The 17,200-nt window shown below is 46.1% G+C and overlaps 1 protein-coding gene across 3 annotated transcripts in view; it reads left to right on the forward strand.

The window, feature by feature from the left end:
- Positions 1 to 16,458, forward strand: part of LOC147429549 (uncharacterized) — a 32,337-nt gene extending 15,879 nt beyond the window's left edge. The window contains exons 2-9 of one of the 3 annotated variants that reach the window (XM_086495803.1): positions 6,774 to 6,886; positions 14,420 to 14,488; positions 14,580 to 14,695; positions 14,767 to 14,821; positions 15,085 to 15,193; positions 15,273 to 15,320; positions 15,483 to 15,577; positions 15,941 to 16,458. In XM_086495803.1, the coding sequence (XP_086351929.1) occupies positions 6,774 to 6,886; positions 14,420 to 14,488; positions 14,580 to 14,695; positions 14,767 to 14,821; positions 15,085 to 15,193; positions 15,273 to 15,320; positions 15,483 to 15,577; positions 15,941 to 16,045 (710 nt within the window). In that variant the 3' untranslated portion in view covers positions 16,046 to 16,458. Of the gene's footprint in view, positions 1 to 6,773; positions 6,887 to 14,419; positions 14,489 to 14,579; positions 14,696 to 14,766; positions 14,822 to 15,072; positions 15,194 to 15,272; positions 15,321 to 15,482; positions 15,578 to 15,940 lie in introns of all 3 variants that reach the window. The other 2 variants (XM_086495804.1, XM_086495802.1) reach the window with 2 other exon arrangements.
- Positions 16,459 to 17,200: the final 742 nt, after the last annotated feature.

A 17,200-nucleotide genomic window follows, 5' to 3' on the forward strand; every position in this document is an offset into this window, starting at 1 on the left:
GGACAGAAGCACAGTCAGGACTTTGCTTTCTCCTCAGTGGGTTGGAGAATCCGATGCTAGACGATGGTGTGCCGGTTGGGCTGCAGACTTGCACATCAACCACTTGATTTTCCTCGCTCTAAGGGGCTGTCTTCCTGCCATCCCCAATCGGAATGAGGCACAAGCGTGCTGCGTGTGCGCTTCTACCGGTGACAAGACGTTGCGCATTGTATATTAATTTTCTGGGTCAAAATTGAGCATCTTATAACTGTTGGTCACACACAGGATTATGTCAACTTAATCTCTCTCTCTCTCTCTCTCTCAAGCTTCTCTCTTCTGGGTTCTTGTTTTCTCCTACCCTTGGGCTCTCTTCAATCCAATACAAATGCGGCTAACGAAGCACTCTAGTTTGTTTTGAAGTGTTGAATTCCAATCACAGGCTTATACGTGAAGTTCCTTTGTGTCGTAAAGTTCAAGTAAAGAATCGAGTGAAAGTCAAAGTCTACCGCCCTACGGGCCGGTTTCATGTAATCAGATTTTGAGTGGTTTCTCCAAGTAGAGAGTCTTGTATACTTTGCTGGAGTTGATACAAATATTTTCACAAGTTGCTGACGTGTCAAGCCATTGAAGACCCAGAGGGTTAGGGCGCTTTGAGCCTAACCCTAGCCAACTTGCAGATCCCGACCAAGGGGCCTAAACCTAGCCAACTTACAGATCCTCGCCGAGTGGCCCAAGCGTTAAGAAGCACCCAAGCCCCCATTGTAAATCACTATTCATTGCCTAGTTGGTTGGTTCAACACACACACTCTCTCTCTCTCTCTCTCTCTCTCTCTTTCTCTCTCTCTCTCTCTCTCTCTCTCTACTTTGACATGGTATCAAAGCGAGGAGGGATAACCATCACGCGTTGAATGGAGTCTCTTTCAAGTGGCATTGCAAAACGTTGTCGAAAGCAAAAGTCAACCCCTTGCCCCGCTACTGCGTCATGAAATGCAGCTTGTTCCTTGGTGGCGGCCACCGGGAGCTTTTTGAAACGCTTGAACTTGGCAAGGTCTTCCCAACTTGATGGCAATGCGTTTTGAAATGCTGACAGTTAGTTGCTCCTGCCAAGTGGTGCCAGTTTGAAATGCTGCATAGGGGACATGCCGATTGAGCAGCATTCTAAGATGCCTATTGTAGAGGAGACTTTTTGTTGACTTGTTGAGAAGATGGCCCTCCTCTAAGGGGAGAGTTTTAGAACGCTATCCAAAGGGGACGTTTTTCAGCTCGTCAAAAGGAAGGTTTCTCCTGTGGCCTGTTGAAACAAAGAAGATCCAACACCAACTAAAGGCTATGGAAAGTGGATTGGTTAGCACCTAGTTAGTGGCCTATGCACGGATAAAGCTCTCAAGGAAGCCATCAATTTGTTTGGCTCGGGATTGTGAAGTCAAACGCAAATGCACGAGGTTGCTAGAGGACAAAGGCAAAGGGAAGCTTGACGAGGATGGCAGGGCGAGTGCTCAGTTAGCTGCCTCGGTACCCATGAGATGCGAGAGCTATTGTTATAATCCGAGAAGACGCTTTGTTTGGCTTAGGAATGCTAAGCCAAAGGCAAAAACAGGAACTCACAAGAGGACAAAGGCGCCCCTTGTGCCTTGGCATGGCATAAGGATCTAGATTCCACAGACCCATCAAGAACCTCGTCGTTGTCATCATCGTCGTCGACATAAACTCCATCTACCTCGTTGTCGATATATCGTCATCATCATCGTCGATACTGATCTAGCAGTACCTTGTCGTCGACATCATCGTCATCGACATAGACCCATCAGTATTTGTCGTCGACAACCTCGTCGTCGACATAGACCCATCAGTACCTCGTCGTCAACATCACCGTCGTCGACATAGACCCATCAGTACTTCGTCGTCGACATCATCGTCGTCGACACAGACCCAGTAGTACCCCTTCGTGGTCATCATTGTCGTCGATATAGAACCTCTCAATACCTCAGTACCCAGCAGTACCCCATCAGTAGCATCATTCAAGTACACATCATCAGTAGCATCAATACCCATTAGCATGAACATCTTAGCATTTAGTCATTGTATTAGTATTGTGCAAGAATAAAGAAGGTACTTGCTCGACGACAAAGCAAGGGGACCCTGGGGGCCCTTGAGGGTTTGGGACCCGACATTCGGTGTTGTGTGTCTCTCTTTCATTCAATTCAGTTCAGTTTATTCAAGTGAAGTAAGTGTCCCTTGTGTTTGTCCGGAGTATTAGATCTGAGCTAAATCCTTAAACGCATCCGTTGCACCTGACATTGGTATCAGAGCTCTGTGCGTGCTTCGACTTCGCGAACTCAAGGGAAGAACCATCAAGAACCAAGAACCCAAGAACCATCAAGAACCCAAGCAGAACCAAGAACCCAAAGAACCTCTCCCGGTTTTTTTTCTTGAAAGAATCTTGGAGTCCCGATCATCGACTTGCTAGCTCCCATTTTCATTGCCATGTCTTTGAAGGAAGATCGACATTGGATAGACAAAAATTGAGATCTTGAGTACTAGGATCTACTTGTCTCTTATGCGGATATGGAAGGAGTTGGAGAAAGGATCCTCTTCTGTATTCGCATTCGCGTGTAGCGTGCATCCACTTCCGTCGACAAGAAACCCTTGGAAATACCTCCGAGCACCCTTCACTTTCAGCTTCACCCGCAATGTTTTCACGACAGAACTGTTTGAGTGGTAGTACTTGCTTGCAAGGCAGAGTCAACATGAAGGCTGGTATTCTGCGACAGTAGTAAGGCCACCTAGTAACTCATGTGGTTGGTGTTTACATCGCGCCGACCTACATCCACAGTATCCACCATTTTGGAGAAGTTTTCATTGGTTATGCATTCACAAGCATCAGATCCAGTCAGCATCAGAAGTATAGAAAGAATCCCAAGATAGAAGTTCGACAGTTGTGCACCTTTAACAGGGGGGGATGTCACGTGTACACTTCACTTGCGCTACTTGAACATGCTTCTGCTACAGTCTAGCATGAGTCATTAGTGTAGGACTGAGTCTGGCACTTTGTGAGCCTTTAGCAGGACGTGCATTTCCAGGCCGGTCATAGTTGCATACCCTCTCTTGCATAGGAAAACATTTCAGCACTCGGGTGATTTTCTGCATGTGATCCCCTCTTAGCTTGGCTTTATTAATAAGTCATTTTTCAGCTTACTTTTAGCATTGTCGTGGGGTCTCATTAAGGCCTGCTTGACCCAGATTTTGTCACCTATAAAGGGCAGCCCTTGGATGCTTAGAGAAGGCAGAAGACACAGGGAAAGCAGAGCACCAAGCGGTGCCGCATGACCCAACAGCCTAGTGTTTTCTCAGCATGACCAGCCCTTAAGGAGCAGCGTTTTTCAGGCAGAAGACCAGCGTTTTCAGCCCTTCATGATCAGCGTTTTTCAGCCAGAACAGCCAGCGTTTTCATCTCGAAGCGTCGGCAGATTTCAGCCCTAGCCTCCTCATTGGTTGTAGTCCCTTTACCATCGGCATCGCTAGCAGATTTCACATTCAGCTGTCGCGTCATCGTCCTCGTCCACATCATCATCGTCGTCGACACAGTACCCCAGCACCTAGTACCCCTTGTGCCTTGGCGCGGCATAAGGATCCATAGACCCATCAAAAACCTCATTGTCGTTGGCATCGTCGTCGACATAGACTCCATTAGTACCTTGTTGTCGACATCATCATTGTCAACATAGAACCAACAGTACCTCGTCGTCGACATCATCATCGTCGACATCGGCCCAGTAGTACCTCATCGTCGACATCATCGTCATCGACATAGACCCATCAATACCTCGTCGTCGACATCATCGTCGTCGACATAGACCCACCAGTACCTCGTCGCCAACATCATCATCGTCGACACAGATCCAATAGTACCCCGTCATCGTCATCATCGTCGTCGACATAGAACCTCTCAGTACCTCAGTACCCATCAGTACCCAGCATCAGTAGCATCAATACCCTTTAGCATCAGCATCTCAGCATTTAGTCATTGTCAGCATTGGGCAAGAATAAAGAAAGTACTTGCTCTGGCAATAGAGCAAGGGGGCCCTTGAGAGTTTGGGAGCCGACATTTGGTGGTCTCTTTTCTCTCTCTCTCTCTCTCTCTCTCTCTCTCTCTCTCTCTCTCTCTCTCTCTCTCTCTTGTGTCTCTCTGTCACAAGATGGGGACCACATGCCAATAGAAAAGAACAGACTGAACAGACTTTTAGCACTTCAAAACCAACTGAACTGAGAGAGAGAGACGACATGCGACACGGAGTGGTGGAATTCCACCCCAGAGAGTATTGGCCCCAAACTTTGGCGCCCCTTTCGGTATTTCTTTATATTGCATCAACACAGTACAAGCCGGTACTCCAGACTCTGCACCTTCTCCAGGAAGCATGCCAGAGAATGAGCCCTAACCTCATATTTAAAGGCCCTTGGCCTGAAAAGCAGTTACTTTGAAAAGCCTTCAAAACTCAAAAGCTTCTGGTCCAAAAGCAATGCCAAAAAGCTGCCAGCACGTTTTGCAGAATTCCGTACAATTGCCACGTCAGTAGTTAGCGCAAAACGCAGAGCGTCCGTACAAGTGCCACGTCATAAGTTTTGCGTGAGTGTGTGTGGGTCTTGCTTTATTTTACTTCCTTTATGTCACTGGGGGCCCATCGGACGGGGTCTTCATAAGTTGGTAGGACTTATTCTTCTGTTACTTCTTCTTATGGTTTAGGGCCTAGGCTCCCCGGCCGGCATCTGCAAGTTGGCTCCATTCTTCAGGGCTTTGACATGTCAACAATTTGTGACACTCTCTCTTTCATTCAGTTCAGTTTAGTTCATTCAAGTGAAGTAAAGTGTCCCTTGTGTTTGTGCGGAGTACTAGATCCGAGCTAAGTCCTTAAAACACTTCCGTTGCACCTAACATTCATCGACTTGGTCTTCCTACATATGTCCACTATGAGCTACAGGGAGGGTGCTAAATTTATAGCAATTACCCATTGTGATCCCAATATGTTTTTTGACTTAAGGTATTAATTTTACTTATATGTCAACAGTCAAAGTCTTGGGTAGGGCAAATTGTGGAGGGGGATACTTGAGGCCCCCAAAGCTAGTATATAAGGAGCACCCAAGCCCCCATTGTAAATCACTAATTCATTGCCCAGTTGGTTGGTTCAGATCTCTCTCTCTCTCTCTCTCTCTCTCTCTCTCTCTCTCTCTCTCTCTCTCTCTCTCTCTCTCTCTCCATGTGTGTGTGTGGGTGTGTGAGTGTGTTAATAAGAAGAGGAAAATGGTATAACCTTTCTATTGGTTATGCCATTTCCCTACAGGTTTTGAGTTCAACTCTAGTCGGATAGATCGTTGAGGTCTCTTGGGATAGCTTCCTACGACGTTAAAATTCTCTTCTTCTTCCTCTCTCTCTCTCTCTCTCTCTCTCTCTCTCTCTCTCTCTCTCTCGCGTAAAATCCCCATTGCTCTACGCTTCCGCATCGTTGACTTTTGACGCCGGAGGGGGGGGGGGGGGGGGGGGGGGGTATAGAATAGGTTATTAATTTTAGGTTGATGGATCTGGCCCTTATTGTGTATATTAGGCTGACCTGCCCTCTCATGTGTTATTCATTCCCTCACCTTTGAGATTGCTGGGAGCATTTACAAAGATGTCCAGATTTTCACAGGACATTGTAACCAGCATTTTTGCATTAATCTTGAGTTTGTTCATTGCCTTTTCTCTCTTATTTCTTTGCTCCATTGTGACCTCTTTCCCTCTGATAGTAAGAAGAGTAGAGGTATTTTTGGGGATGCAAGGGGGAGGGCTTGTCAGATGCTGCAACGATTTTCCAGCAAAGGTGTCAAGTAGAGTTTGATTGGAAAACATGGTGGCTTATGGCCCTCTAATGGTCTGGTATCTTGTACCCATTTTGGTCTTACTTGGGTGTCACAATTCTGAGTATGTCACAGACTTCTGACGTGTCAAGCCATTGAAGACCTGGCGGGTTAGGCTCCCCGAGCCTAACCCTAGCCAACTTGCAGATCCCGGTTGAGGAGCCTAAACCCTAGAAGCAGCAGCAGCAGCAGAAGTTCTCACCAACTTACAGTTCCTCATCGAGAGGCCCAATTTTTAAAGAGTTCCCACCAACTATGGGGCCCTGTCCGATGGGGCCCAAGTTTCTAAGGCCTAAAATAATAAAATAAAGCAAGAGACAAAAAATTTTCTTACATAAAAGTTGATGACGTGGTAGTTATACGGACATCCTGCGTTTTGCACTGATTGATGATGTGGCAGCTATACAGATTTCTGCAAATCACGCTAATGGCTTTTGGCGGCAGCATTTGGACCAAAAGCTTTTGGGTTTAATGCTTTTCATGTAAACTGCTTTTAGAAGGCCATGGACCTTCAAATATGAGGGGTAAGCTCTCTCTCTGGCAGTCTTGCAGGAGTAGATGCAGAGTAAAGCTACCAGTGCTGTAATGTGTTGAAGCAATATAAAGAAATAACGAAAGGGGCGCCATCGTTTTGGGCTAGTGCTCTCTTGAAGTGGAACTCCACCACTCCGTGTCTTGTGTGTCGTGCTCTCTCTCTCTCTCTCTCTCTCTCTCTCTTTCTCTCTCTTAGTTTAGTTGTTTTGAAGTGTTTAAAGTTTGTTCTGTCTGTTCTTTTTCATTGGCATGTGGTGCCCTCCCGTTATAGAGTATGTGGCAAGATGCTATTTTTGTTTTGTGTTTAGTTTTTGGTATATGTTTTAAGAAATTATGTTTTGAGTCATGTTTTTTGTTCTTATGTGATGCAGCTAGTACTTTTGCAAGACCTTTCTTACCACTCACAAATATGATATTGTGCGGTTGTGCACAACAGAAAAGTGATGGGGAGAAATATTTGAACTGGGACCTCACAGAAGATCAAGTATGCCATTGAATTTTCCTTTACATTTCTTATCATCAGAGTATTTAATTTTGCTCTGCTTCAGATCATCTATGTCATTCTCTTTCCTTAAGATCTCATCTGCATGTTGTAAGCAACGTATGCATTTAGTTTTTGTATTGCGTCGCAATTGGATATTGTGCCATTTTCTGATGATTATGAAAGTAAGCTTGTCTCATTTGTTTGGCTTGATTCTCTAGTTCATTTCCTTTTAAGGTATTTATCTTCTAATAAAAGAGTCTCTAAAGTAATTCATAGGAGAGTCTTATTTTCTCAAAACACATATGCAGGTCTTCTGATTGCGTGTTTGGTTAAGTGACGTTCTTTCCATGAAAAAGATCCTTCCATGAGGTGATAAAACTGCCCATAGGGCTACAAACCAACCTCTACTAGAGAGGGCTACATCAGGAAGATGGGGAGACTCTCCCAGTGAGTAAACAAAATATGTACAATGAGGGCTAAATCACAAAATGGGAGGAGGAAAAAGCCACACTGGTGGCTGGTAGTGCCATCTAGGCACACCCTGGACCATGGTGAAGAAAGGCCTTGGGCGTTAGAGTCGTAGGAAAGCCTCTCTACGCTCCCGCATGCGGTCGGAGCTTCCCTGAAGTCTCTCAAACTGATCCTTGAGAGTGTGAATCAGCTCCAACGAAAAATCATGAACAATCTCTACCGGTGGGACATGACGAGCCTTGAAGATGCGGAAGCAGCGGGCCCGCCAGATGAACTAGAGGGTCAAGCCACATACAAGCTCCCAACACCTCTCTCACTGCACCACTCTGGGGGGTATGCTTTGTGGCAAGCTGGAGTGTAGGTCGACCTCCCTGTATCACTATCATTCTGCTGGTGGAAGCCAACTCAAAATCGAGCGCTGGGCCCGTGAGAGTGGACTAGGTTGCCGCACCAGGCACCCCAAGTGTACTGCCGAGCTATGGAAAGAGCTGGCATCAGCCTAAGAACCTGAAGCCAAACCTGCTGTGCCATGGGGCAGTCCCACAAACAATGACGTTGACTCTCCAAAGGATGACCACAAGCTGCACAGGCTGCCGAGAAGCCAGTGTGTACCAGCCATCTCCCAACTGCTGTAGCTCTGTGTGCAACTAGCCATTGGAACAACGTACCTCTCCTCGGCTGCCTGCAGCCCCAACAGCCACTCTCAAAAACTTGACAAGAACTCGGTTGTGAGACCCTCCTCCCGCCAATGAAGTGTTGTAGCAGGACGGGCCTCTCTCCGTGCTGCCAGTATGTGGCGCCCCAGTCGAACTGTGTACTAGAAAAAGGGAATCCCAAGGTGATCGACTGAAGAGAAGGGATCTCTCCAGAACCACTCTCCAGGGTCCCACTGCACTCGTGCTAGGGGGCAGCTCTCCCAAGCCCAAAGCTGCCAGTTGCGTGTCTCAATATCTGTTGGGTCAGGATCTTTGACACAGGTCCTCCCATAGATGCCTACAACTCGTATCCTTTGAAAGCAACACTCTGCAACTTGTGGAGCCTCTACTAAGACTCTGTGAAGGCGACCCTCTCCTTGAACCTCAAAGAACATGTGGGTTACAGATTCCTAGCAAGCACAGACTGCAATAAGGACCTCCAGTCGCGTGAAGGCCCCCATCCATCTGAGAGCTGTTGCCTCTCTAGGGGTGAGCCAATCAGCAGACTGCAATAAGGACCTCTAGTCGCGTGAAGGCCCCCATCCATCTGAGAGCTGTTGCCTCTATAGGGGTAAAAGCCTCTGTAATATCCTGACACATGCTCTACACCCCCCTCATGGCTCGTAGCTGGATGCTCTGATCCTCCTCAGACAAACCTGAAAACTAAAAGCCAATCCCCAAGAATGCGGGCTGGTCCCTCTGCCATGGGACCCCAAGGAACATGAGGCCTACTACCAACTAGGTGGCCTCTTTGAGTGCTAATCATGGGTAGGAAAGTGTGCTCCTCTCTCGCTAGGTGGCTCGTGACAAAAGCGCTGCCAAGAAACCTAGCAAACGAAGAAGGTTTTGTCGCTTGAGCCGACTGTGAGGTAGGAGCAGGAGGACTAGTGGGAGGAATTGGGGGGGGGGGGGGGGGGGGGGGGGGGGGGGGGGGGGGGGCAGGGAGGGGGCAATAGCTGGGGGAATGGGGGGAGGTGGAGGTGGGTGGGGGGGAGGGGGACAACGCGGTGAGTGGCGTGGCAGTGGGTGGCGTGGGAGGAAAAGGGGGTGTTGGTGGCAAAGCTGAGATAGAGGGAGTATTTGTGGGCTCATCTTGTTGCAAGGGGCCGAAACGGCTCCCTATGGGAACCCACTGCTGCTAGCTTGGTATAGGGCGACCACCAAGGGGGCCGAACTGGCGAGGTGGTCCCTGGTGACGACGATCACTTGCCTGCTGCCAGCCCTACCAGGCTCGGAGGAAGAACCTTCCTGGGCTCCCTGTGTCTCTGTCTGTTGTGCCTTGGGTGTCACGAGAGATGCGTACCACGTGCCAACGCAAAAGAACAGATTGAATAGACTTTTAGCAATTCAATAATAAATGAATTGAAAGAGATAGACGACACAGGGAGTGGCAGAGTTCCACCCCGAGAGAGCACTGGCCCCAAACCTTGGCGCCGCTTTCGGTATTTCTTTATATTGCTTGAACTCTTTACAGTGCCGATACTCACGATAAAAAGCAGATGCCTATGAAAGCAGTTACATGAAAAGCATCAAACTCAAAAGCAACTGGTCCCAAAAGCACTAGCACCAAAAGCTACCAGCACATTTTGCAGAAATCCGTATAGATGCTACGTCAGTATGTCAGCGTGAAATCTGGGATCCGTACATGCTGCCACGTCATCAATTTTTTTTTTAATGTGAAGGAGCCTGTGTGTGCGTGTGCTGGTCTTGCTTTGTTTTAATATGTTTAGCTCACTTGGGCCCTGGGCCGGAATCTGCAAGTTGGCTCCGCTCTTCAGTGACTTGACACGTTAGCAATTTGTGACATCCCCCCCCTTCTTGAAAGAAAGTAATCGTCCGTGATTACAGCATATGTACAAAACAACTTAAGTCAGCTCAAAAATTTCCGAGGGTCATTTCGAGGGACAATCGGAGGGACAATCAGTTTTCTCATTCCAAATCGGAGCTCTTGATTTCCTGGGTAATTGGCTTCCTAGAAGAATCTCATCCAATAAGGAGTCTTATTCCACCAAATGCCCCCCAGACCGCAGCCTGCGTTGTTTGGAGGTGCTGAGAGTAACCACTGCTCATACTTCTTAATACTCCCCTCGTAAATAACCACAAGGGTCTGGGCCATGAGTAACAAAAGCACTTTTCAAACATTCAATACTCCCTCGGCAAATAACCACAAGGGCCCGGGCTATGAGTAACACAACACTTTTCAAACATTCAATACTATCCAGCAAATAACCACAAGGGTCCGGGCCATGAGTATGAACAGGCATTCTCAAAGATCATTTTTCACTACTCCACCCGGAAGTAAAAACACCAATCATTGAAACCAGTATTAAAACCAGAGTCAAACAATTCAAATGGGCACCAAGACTGGTTCAAAACAGATACCATCCATTTCAAACAAATTCCAAACAGGAATATCAAACAAGTTCTCAAACAGAACTCAAACTTAAAAAGCACTCTTGACATTAGTCGAGCTCGAAAAGACGACTGGCTTTTCATCCTGAAACTTGCACCAATATTAGGGTTAGATTTCTTCCATAAGGTTGTAGCCGTCCGCGGCATGGTCCATAAGCACTCGAATAGTCGAAACAAGCCTTGACAAGCAATGAATCTAGGCTTATCCTGGATTCATCTAGGTATATTTTTTAGTCGTATAGCGGACATGCAGACTTCACATTGTGAAGTTTTCGTCCGAGTTACGACCAGTTGATATTGTGCTAATTCTTTCTATCTTTGTGGTGTGTATGCCCTATCAGCTATCTCATTTTTTGTGTTAATTTATCCGATTTAATGTTTCTTTTAGTGCTAGGCTTCATTATGGCTGAGTCTGCCCTTGATCTTCAGAGTCATGACAGAAACTCAGTACGCTGAATTATGTGTTGATGTATGCTCATGTGTGTGTGGGTGTGGTGTGTGTTGTGTTTGGGAGCATATGTTAGTACCTAGTTCTACACCTACTATTGGGCACTGACGACGTTAGTGGGGATGTCGTGGTATTTAGTCAATACTATGCATGATGAGCGGATGGTTATATTGTCTTGTGGGTGACTACCATGGGTCTATACCTTGCACTTTCCTTAATAGGTGAATCTAGGCTTATCCTGGATTCATCTAGGTATATATAAATGTTCCTGTGGCGGTGATGGTAGTCCCAAGACCTGGCAATCACACTAGACCTCCAAGGTTTTTAGCTCGGGAAGAGACACCTGATGAGAGATGTTGAGAAATTTCAAGTCGTAATCTGCAAGGGTTTCCATGGCAAGCATTTCAAGATACCCCACTTTGCCAGAAACTGCCAGTAACTTCGGGCAAAAAATTTCTTGAAAGCTTGCAAAGTTCTTGGAGTGTGCGGCTTGGTAGCTATAGACATTCACCATTGCATGGCATTGCCTCTGAGAAAAACGACAACTCGAAAAAAAGAGTTTTGATCCTTCTCTGCAAGCGATCTTTATGGCTTATGCCCTATAAGACAGAGCGATGAAGACGGGAGCGTGCTTGATGCGCGATGAAGTAAGGGTGGGAGTCGCTAATAAGTCTAGGGTCGGGGCACGAAGATTCTGTAAATAAAATTGCTAGTGAACTTTGGAAGGGCCATCTTGCTCTGTCTGCTCTTCGAAGGACCGGTATGCTTTCAGAAAAGCACACGCCTGAAGCTCTGATACCATTGTAACTGGGACAAGCACCACGTCCAACGGAAAAGAACAGATTGAACAGACCTTTAGCACTTCAATAACAAATGAACTGAAAGAGAGAGACCACACAGGGAGTGGCGGAGCTCCACCCCGAGAGAACACTGGCCCCAAACCTTGGCGCCCCTTTCAGTATTTCTTTATATTGCTTGAACTCTTTACAATTCCAGTACTCACGCTTTGTACCTTCACCCAGAAGAGTTCCGAGACTGAGCCCTCTGCACTTATTTAAAGGCCCTTGGCCTATGAAAAGCAGTTACATGAAAAGCATCAAACTCAAAAGCAACTGGTCCCAAAAGCACTAGCGCCAAAAGCTGCCAGCGCATTTTGCGGAAATCCGTACAGCTGCCATGCCAGCATGTCACTGCGAATTGCAGACGTCCGTACAACGGCCACATCAGCATGTCGGCGCAAAATCCGGGATTCTATACAAGTTACCATGTCATAATTTTTTTTACGCGAAGGAGCTTGTGTGTGCGTGTGCTGGTCTTGCTTTACTTTAATATGTTTAGGTCACTTGGGCCCATCAGACGGGGTCCCATAAGTTGGTGAGAACTCTTCTTTAAAAATAGGCCACTTGGCAATAATTTGTAAGTCGGTAAAACTTCTTCTGTTGCTTCGGCTTCTCCTTCTTCTTCTTCTTAGGGTTTAGGCCCCTCAGCCGGAATCCGCAGGTTGGCTCCGTTCTTCAGTGGTTTGACACGTCAGCAATTTGTGACATTGGGAGGCTGGGTCTAGGTCTGTGTTGACAAATGAAGCACTGATTCGAAGGGCCCGAATACTCCACACTTTGAGGGCTGTGCGAGGTGTCTCCAAGACAGTCTCAATGGGGGGGGGGCAGAGAGGTGGGGAGGGGGGGTTACTACAGCGATGGCGAGCGAAGGTTCAGCAGCAGTGAGCCCTGATAGCATATTATTGCTTGGTTAAGTGACTTAAGTATTTTTAGATCTCTCTCTCTCTCTCTCTCTCTCTCTCTGCAAGAAAAAATGGCTGATTCCTATTACTTGAAAATCCCTCAGAATGCCCAAATGGTGCCAATTCTGTGGGCAAGTACAAGATTGATTACGAAGCATGCCTGAAGGTGACATCTGAAAACCTGTATACAACTCGCCACTTTGGCAAACTGAAAACTGAGAAGCTATGGGAAAAACAACTCTCCTTAAGAGAGTAAGAAGTGTCCTGGCAAGCTAAGGAAGAGAGAGGGTGACAATTGCCTCTGGAAGGTAGGCACTCCCACTAAAAGCTTGCTCTGCAGCTGCATACCAAAGACCAAGACCACCAAAAATCCACCAACAGTGATAGGAGTAAGGAACGGGCTGCCAAGGCAGATGCTCAATGTCAGGCCAAGCCTGCCAACTAGTACCATGTGAAGCCATATGGATGAGGAAATACTGAAGGGAGGGAACAGTCATTGACGAAGATGATAAAGAAGAAACAGTTGGCGTCACCAAGAGCTCTACTGAAGGAAGGCATAAGGGAAAGCCAACATGAGCGCTATAACTACGGGAGTCTAGGAGGTCTCAACCAGTGGAGAGAACAGTCCACTTGTTGAAGGTGGCTCTTGAAATCCATAGCTGGGAAGGGAAACGCCAGGAAGACAGTAAAGAAAACTCCAAATCCCGCCATAAGACATCCATCAGCAGAAACCTGGTAGAGGGATGAGAGTAGGAACCCAGATACACCACAATACTCCAAATACAAAAAGAAAATGAAAATAAAAAGAAAACAACACCGAAACAAACGAAACATACAAAAATTGAACAACAAAACCAAAAACCATGCCAAACAGACAGGCTTCGCACACACAAACACACATCCCCACTCACACCCAAAAGCAAGCCTGAAAGGTACAAAAATAAAACACAAGCATCAAGCTTTTCATCAACCCACTAAGCACACCCACACACCAAAGTAAGGAAAAGCATGCAAAACAAAAGAAAGAAGACAAAGAAGTAAACAATGAAACAAAGCAAAAAGTTAAAACAAAACAGATGAGGAAGGATCACGGGGCCACTGAAGGCAAGCAGGTTGTGTGTGTGCGGGATGGTGGGGGTGACTCCGTAGGCAACAACCGAGGCACAAGCACAAGCAAACACCGGCATGGCAAGGATAACGGTGCAAATCAGGGCTTCAGCAAACCAAAAAGACCTCTGAAAAATTTCATCTCTGCCAAGCTGTAGACTCTTGGGGAAGGGGCGATTGCATGGTCGAGCAGCAGTAGAGAGCAGGACTGCATGCTGGTAGAACTACCCAAGCATCGAGCAGTTGGCAAGGGCACCAAAAATTAAAACCCCCTCGCAGCAGCAACAGGTAGTCGCGGATCCTGAGGCGGAGAGTCACTCTGGGGAAGGAGGATGTTGGTAGGAGCAGGCCTCTCTCTCCCTCTCTCTCATGCACTCACACATGCACACAGTTGGTATAGATATGTACTTAGTGAATATCTATATCCAAGTACATGTATCTACGTGTGCGTGCATGTGTGTGTGTGTGGATTCACACATATTACATACACCTATGTATGTTTAAACACATGCACACATATATGCGTGTATGCTTGGATGTATGTACTTGTGTGTGTGTGTGTGTGAGAGAGAGAGAGAGAGAGAGAGAGAGAGAGAGAGAGAGAGAGAGAGAGAGACATGGTCAACTCACTTAGATAAATTTGCTTTCAACTTTGGCAGGAGGAAAGACTTCATAGTCTTCGACTGCGTGTAGAGACTGTTTTTGATAACTGTCGTTCTGATCATCAGGTTCTCCTTTTCACAATTTAACTTAAATTTGGCTAGACTTGCTGAAAGTGGGGTTGCTGGGTCTTTAAGCAGGGTTACAATCTTTGTGCAGGAGGCATTGAAGGAATTATGGACTGCTGCTTTTCCCAACTCACACTTGAATGGCCTTGTTTCCAGTCAATGGAAAGATATGGGGTGGCAAGGGACTGACCCATCCACAGATTTCAGGTATGCTTACTGTCTGTCTATCTAGTGTCTATGGATCGGAAGGCAACATGGTAATTTGCGTCACACTGCAGGGGTGGAGGATTTATCTCTCTCGAGAATTTGTTGTTCTTCTCAAAACGATACCCGGTAAACTGCCTTGCTTGCTTGCAGCTTCATTTATGCATTGGCACAGCCATAGCACATGCACAATGTTTCGCACATCCGTGCATTTGGGTGTGTCTGTGGATCCTTGAATAGGCTGCACACACATGCATGTGTCTCTCACACACATATGCTGCAATTACGTTCATATGCATGCACATGTTCTCTCTCTCTCTCTCTCTCTCTCTCTCTCTCTCTCTCTCTCTCTCTCAAGTTCCATAATGTATTTTCACCAGAAAACATTTCAGCAGCTGTTGTACAAGAAAGGAGGTAGAAGAGCAACATGGGAGTATCCGTTTGCAGTTGCTGGTGTGAACATCACCTTTATGCTGATTCAAATGCTTGACCTTCGGTCAGGTGAGTGATGCTATCACAACTATAGAGGAGATATTTAAAGTAGAAGTTGTCAGTGATTAGGCATCCTCAATGTATACAGGAAAGCCAAGGTCTTGGGCTGCGTTTTGTTTCCTAAGGATTCTTGCTGGTATGTGCCTGGTTTCTCTGTGCACGCACGCGTGCGCACACACACACACACACACATATACACACAGACTGAGTGTGTGTATGTGTGTGTGTGTGTTACATGTAAAAAATACTATATTTTTGTTGATTTTACCAGAGATTGAGTTTGTTTTGCTTCTCGCAGAAGACGAGATGGCTTTTGATTTGCTGTATTGTGTGGCATTCAAAGTTATGGATACATTGTGGCTTGCCATGCGTGCTTCATACATGGAGTTCAATGTGAGTGACTGTTCATCTTGTTGTAAATATTTTAGCTTTGCATCCTTCTGGCAACCACACGCACAATAACCCGGCTTACGTGATGGTGAACCATAAAGTTTATAAGGAGCATCTTATTCTGTCGATTTTCTAATTCATTTTTCCTTTTGTAACGGATTACTGATAAGACCTCAGGAAGAGTCTTCAATGAATGTGAGAAGGCTCCAGGATACCATATATTGGCTATTTTAGGATTGACATAAATATGTTTATGATTTATTAGCTATCTGGCTTTAAAAATTTGTTTGTGAGAGGAAATGCAAACGGGAATAGCATCCAATCTTTTTCTTGTGCTAACATTCTGTATGGCATGGATGCTTTTAGGTAGTGATGAAGGCTACGCGTGCGCAACTTGAGCATGAGCTGACAATGGAGTTGGTAAGTCGAATTGAAGACATGCCTTCATACACACTACTTCAGAGATCCTGACACCAGATTGCTACATTTGGATATTGTTTGGTCAGTGTTTGATTGTGTTTTAGCAAGTGGAAGCTTCAAACCAGAAGGTTTTGACATTCCTTTCATGCTAATTAGCCACTACTCTAGATTAAGGGGATGACTTGACAGTGAACTTTAGAAAAACATACTCAGGTTGTTAATCGACCTACATACACTACCAGCATCACGATGACATAGATTCTGACAGGGTTGTTTACATAAAGGTTTTTGACATCACGGATGAATAGGTTCCCCAATGGACGGTGTGCAACGATGAGAAACACCCTCTTTGCACATGACTATCTGTCCAACAGTGAAATGACTTCCTTTTTAACTTGCCACTAATGACATTGTAACCCGCAGTAACTCGCATTCACAGTTATCAAGGACTGAATACTTCACTAGCTGTTGCTTCTGATGGAAATTCTCGTTTTGTTTTTCCTGATTTTTAAACCTTGGAAGTCAATATGTTTGAAATGTGACTCGGATTTAGCAGATTTGGGAACCGGTGTATTAGTGTTGGTATGACCGAACCACACATGTTGAGCCCACACCATGCATACTTATGTTTCTCTTGTGGGTCTTTTCTGTGGAGGATTGTGCTCAATTGGGTTTTTCTTGAAATGAGCCCACCTACATGGTGGTTCTGGTTGCATTGCTTTAGTTAGTCCACCTCACCTTTACAATCAACCAATTCTAACAAGCATAACTCCATTAATTATGTCAATTCTAAGGAAAGCTAAAAATTGCATTGTGCATGTAGAGATGCTAGCATCAATACTTGTGACAACACTAAAGTTTTGTACAGGTGAATGCAACAACATAATCTCCTTATATTTAAGAGACCTAATAAGTTGTGTGTGCTCTTGCCACATTGACACAAGAGGAAGCAGAGAGATATACCAGTGCTCTTGCCTCTTCCTTGCCCTCTTGCACAGATTGCTTGCACGTGCTCCTGCCTCTTCCTTGCCTTGCTGTAGGCTGCTTGCGAGAGTGTGCTCATGGCTTGAAGGCGTGTGAGAGCTGCCCACTGCCTTTGAAACAGGTTTCTAGAGAGAGTTCCGATTGTCAGCTCGATTCTTTCAACCCGCTACCGCACCCTGGCATGGCACCACACGTCCTGGAGAGGGAGAGAGACTGTGGGCA

Source organism: Adiantum capillus-veneris, chromosome 22, assembly GCF_014529385.1.
Source record: "Adiantum capillus-veneris isolate H3 chromosome 22, ASM1452938v2, whole genome shotgun sequence".
NCBI lineage: Eukaryota > Viridiplantae > Streptophyta > Polypodiopsida > Polypodiales > Pteridaceae > Adiantum > Adiantum capillus-veneris.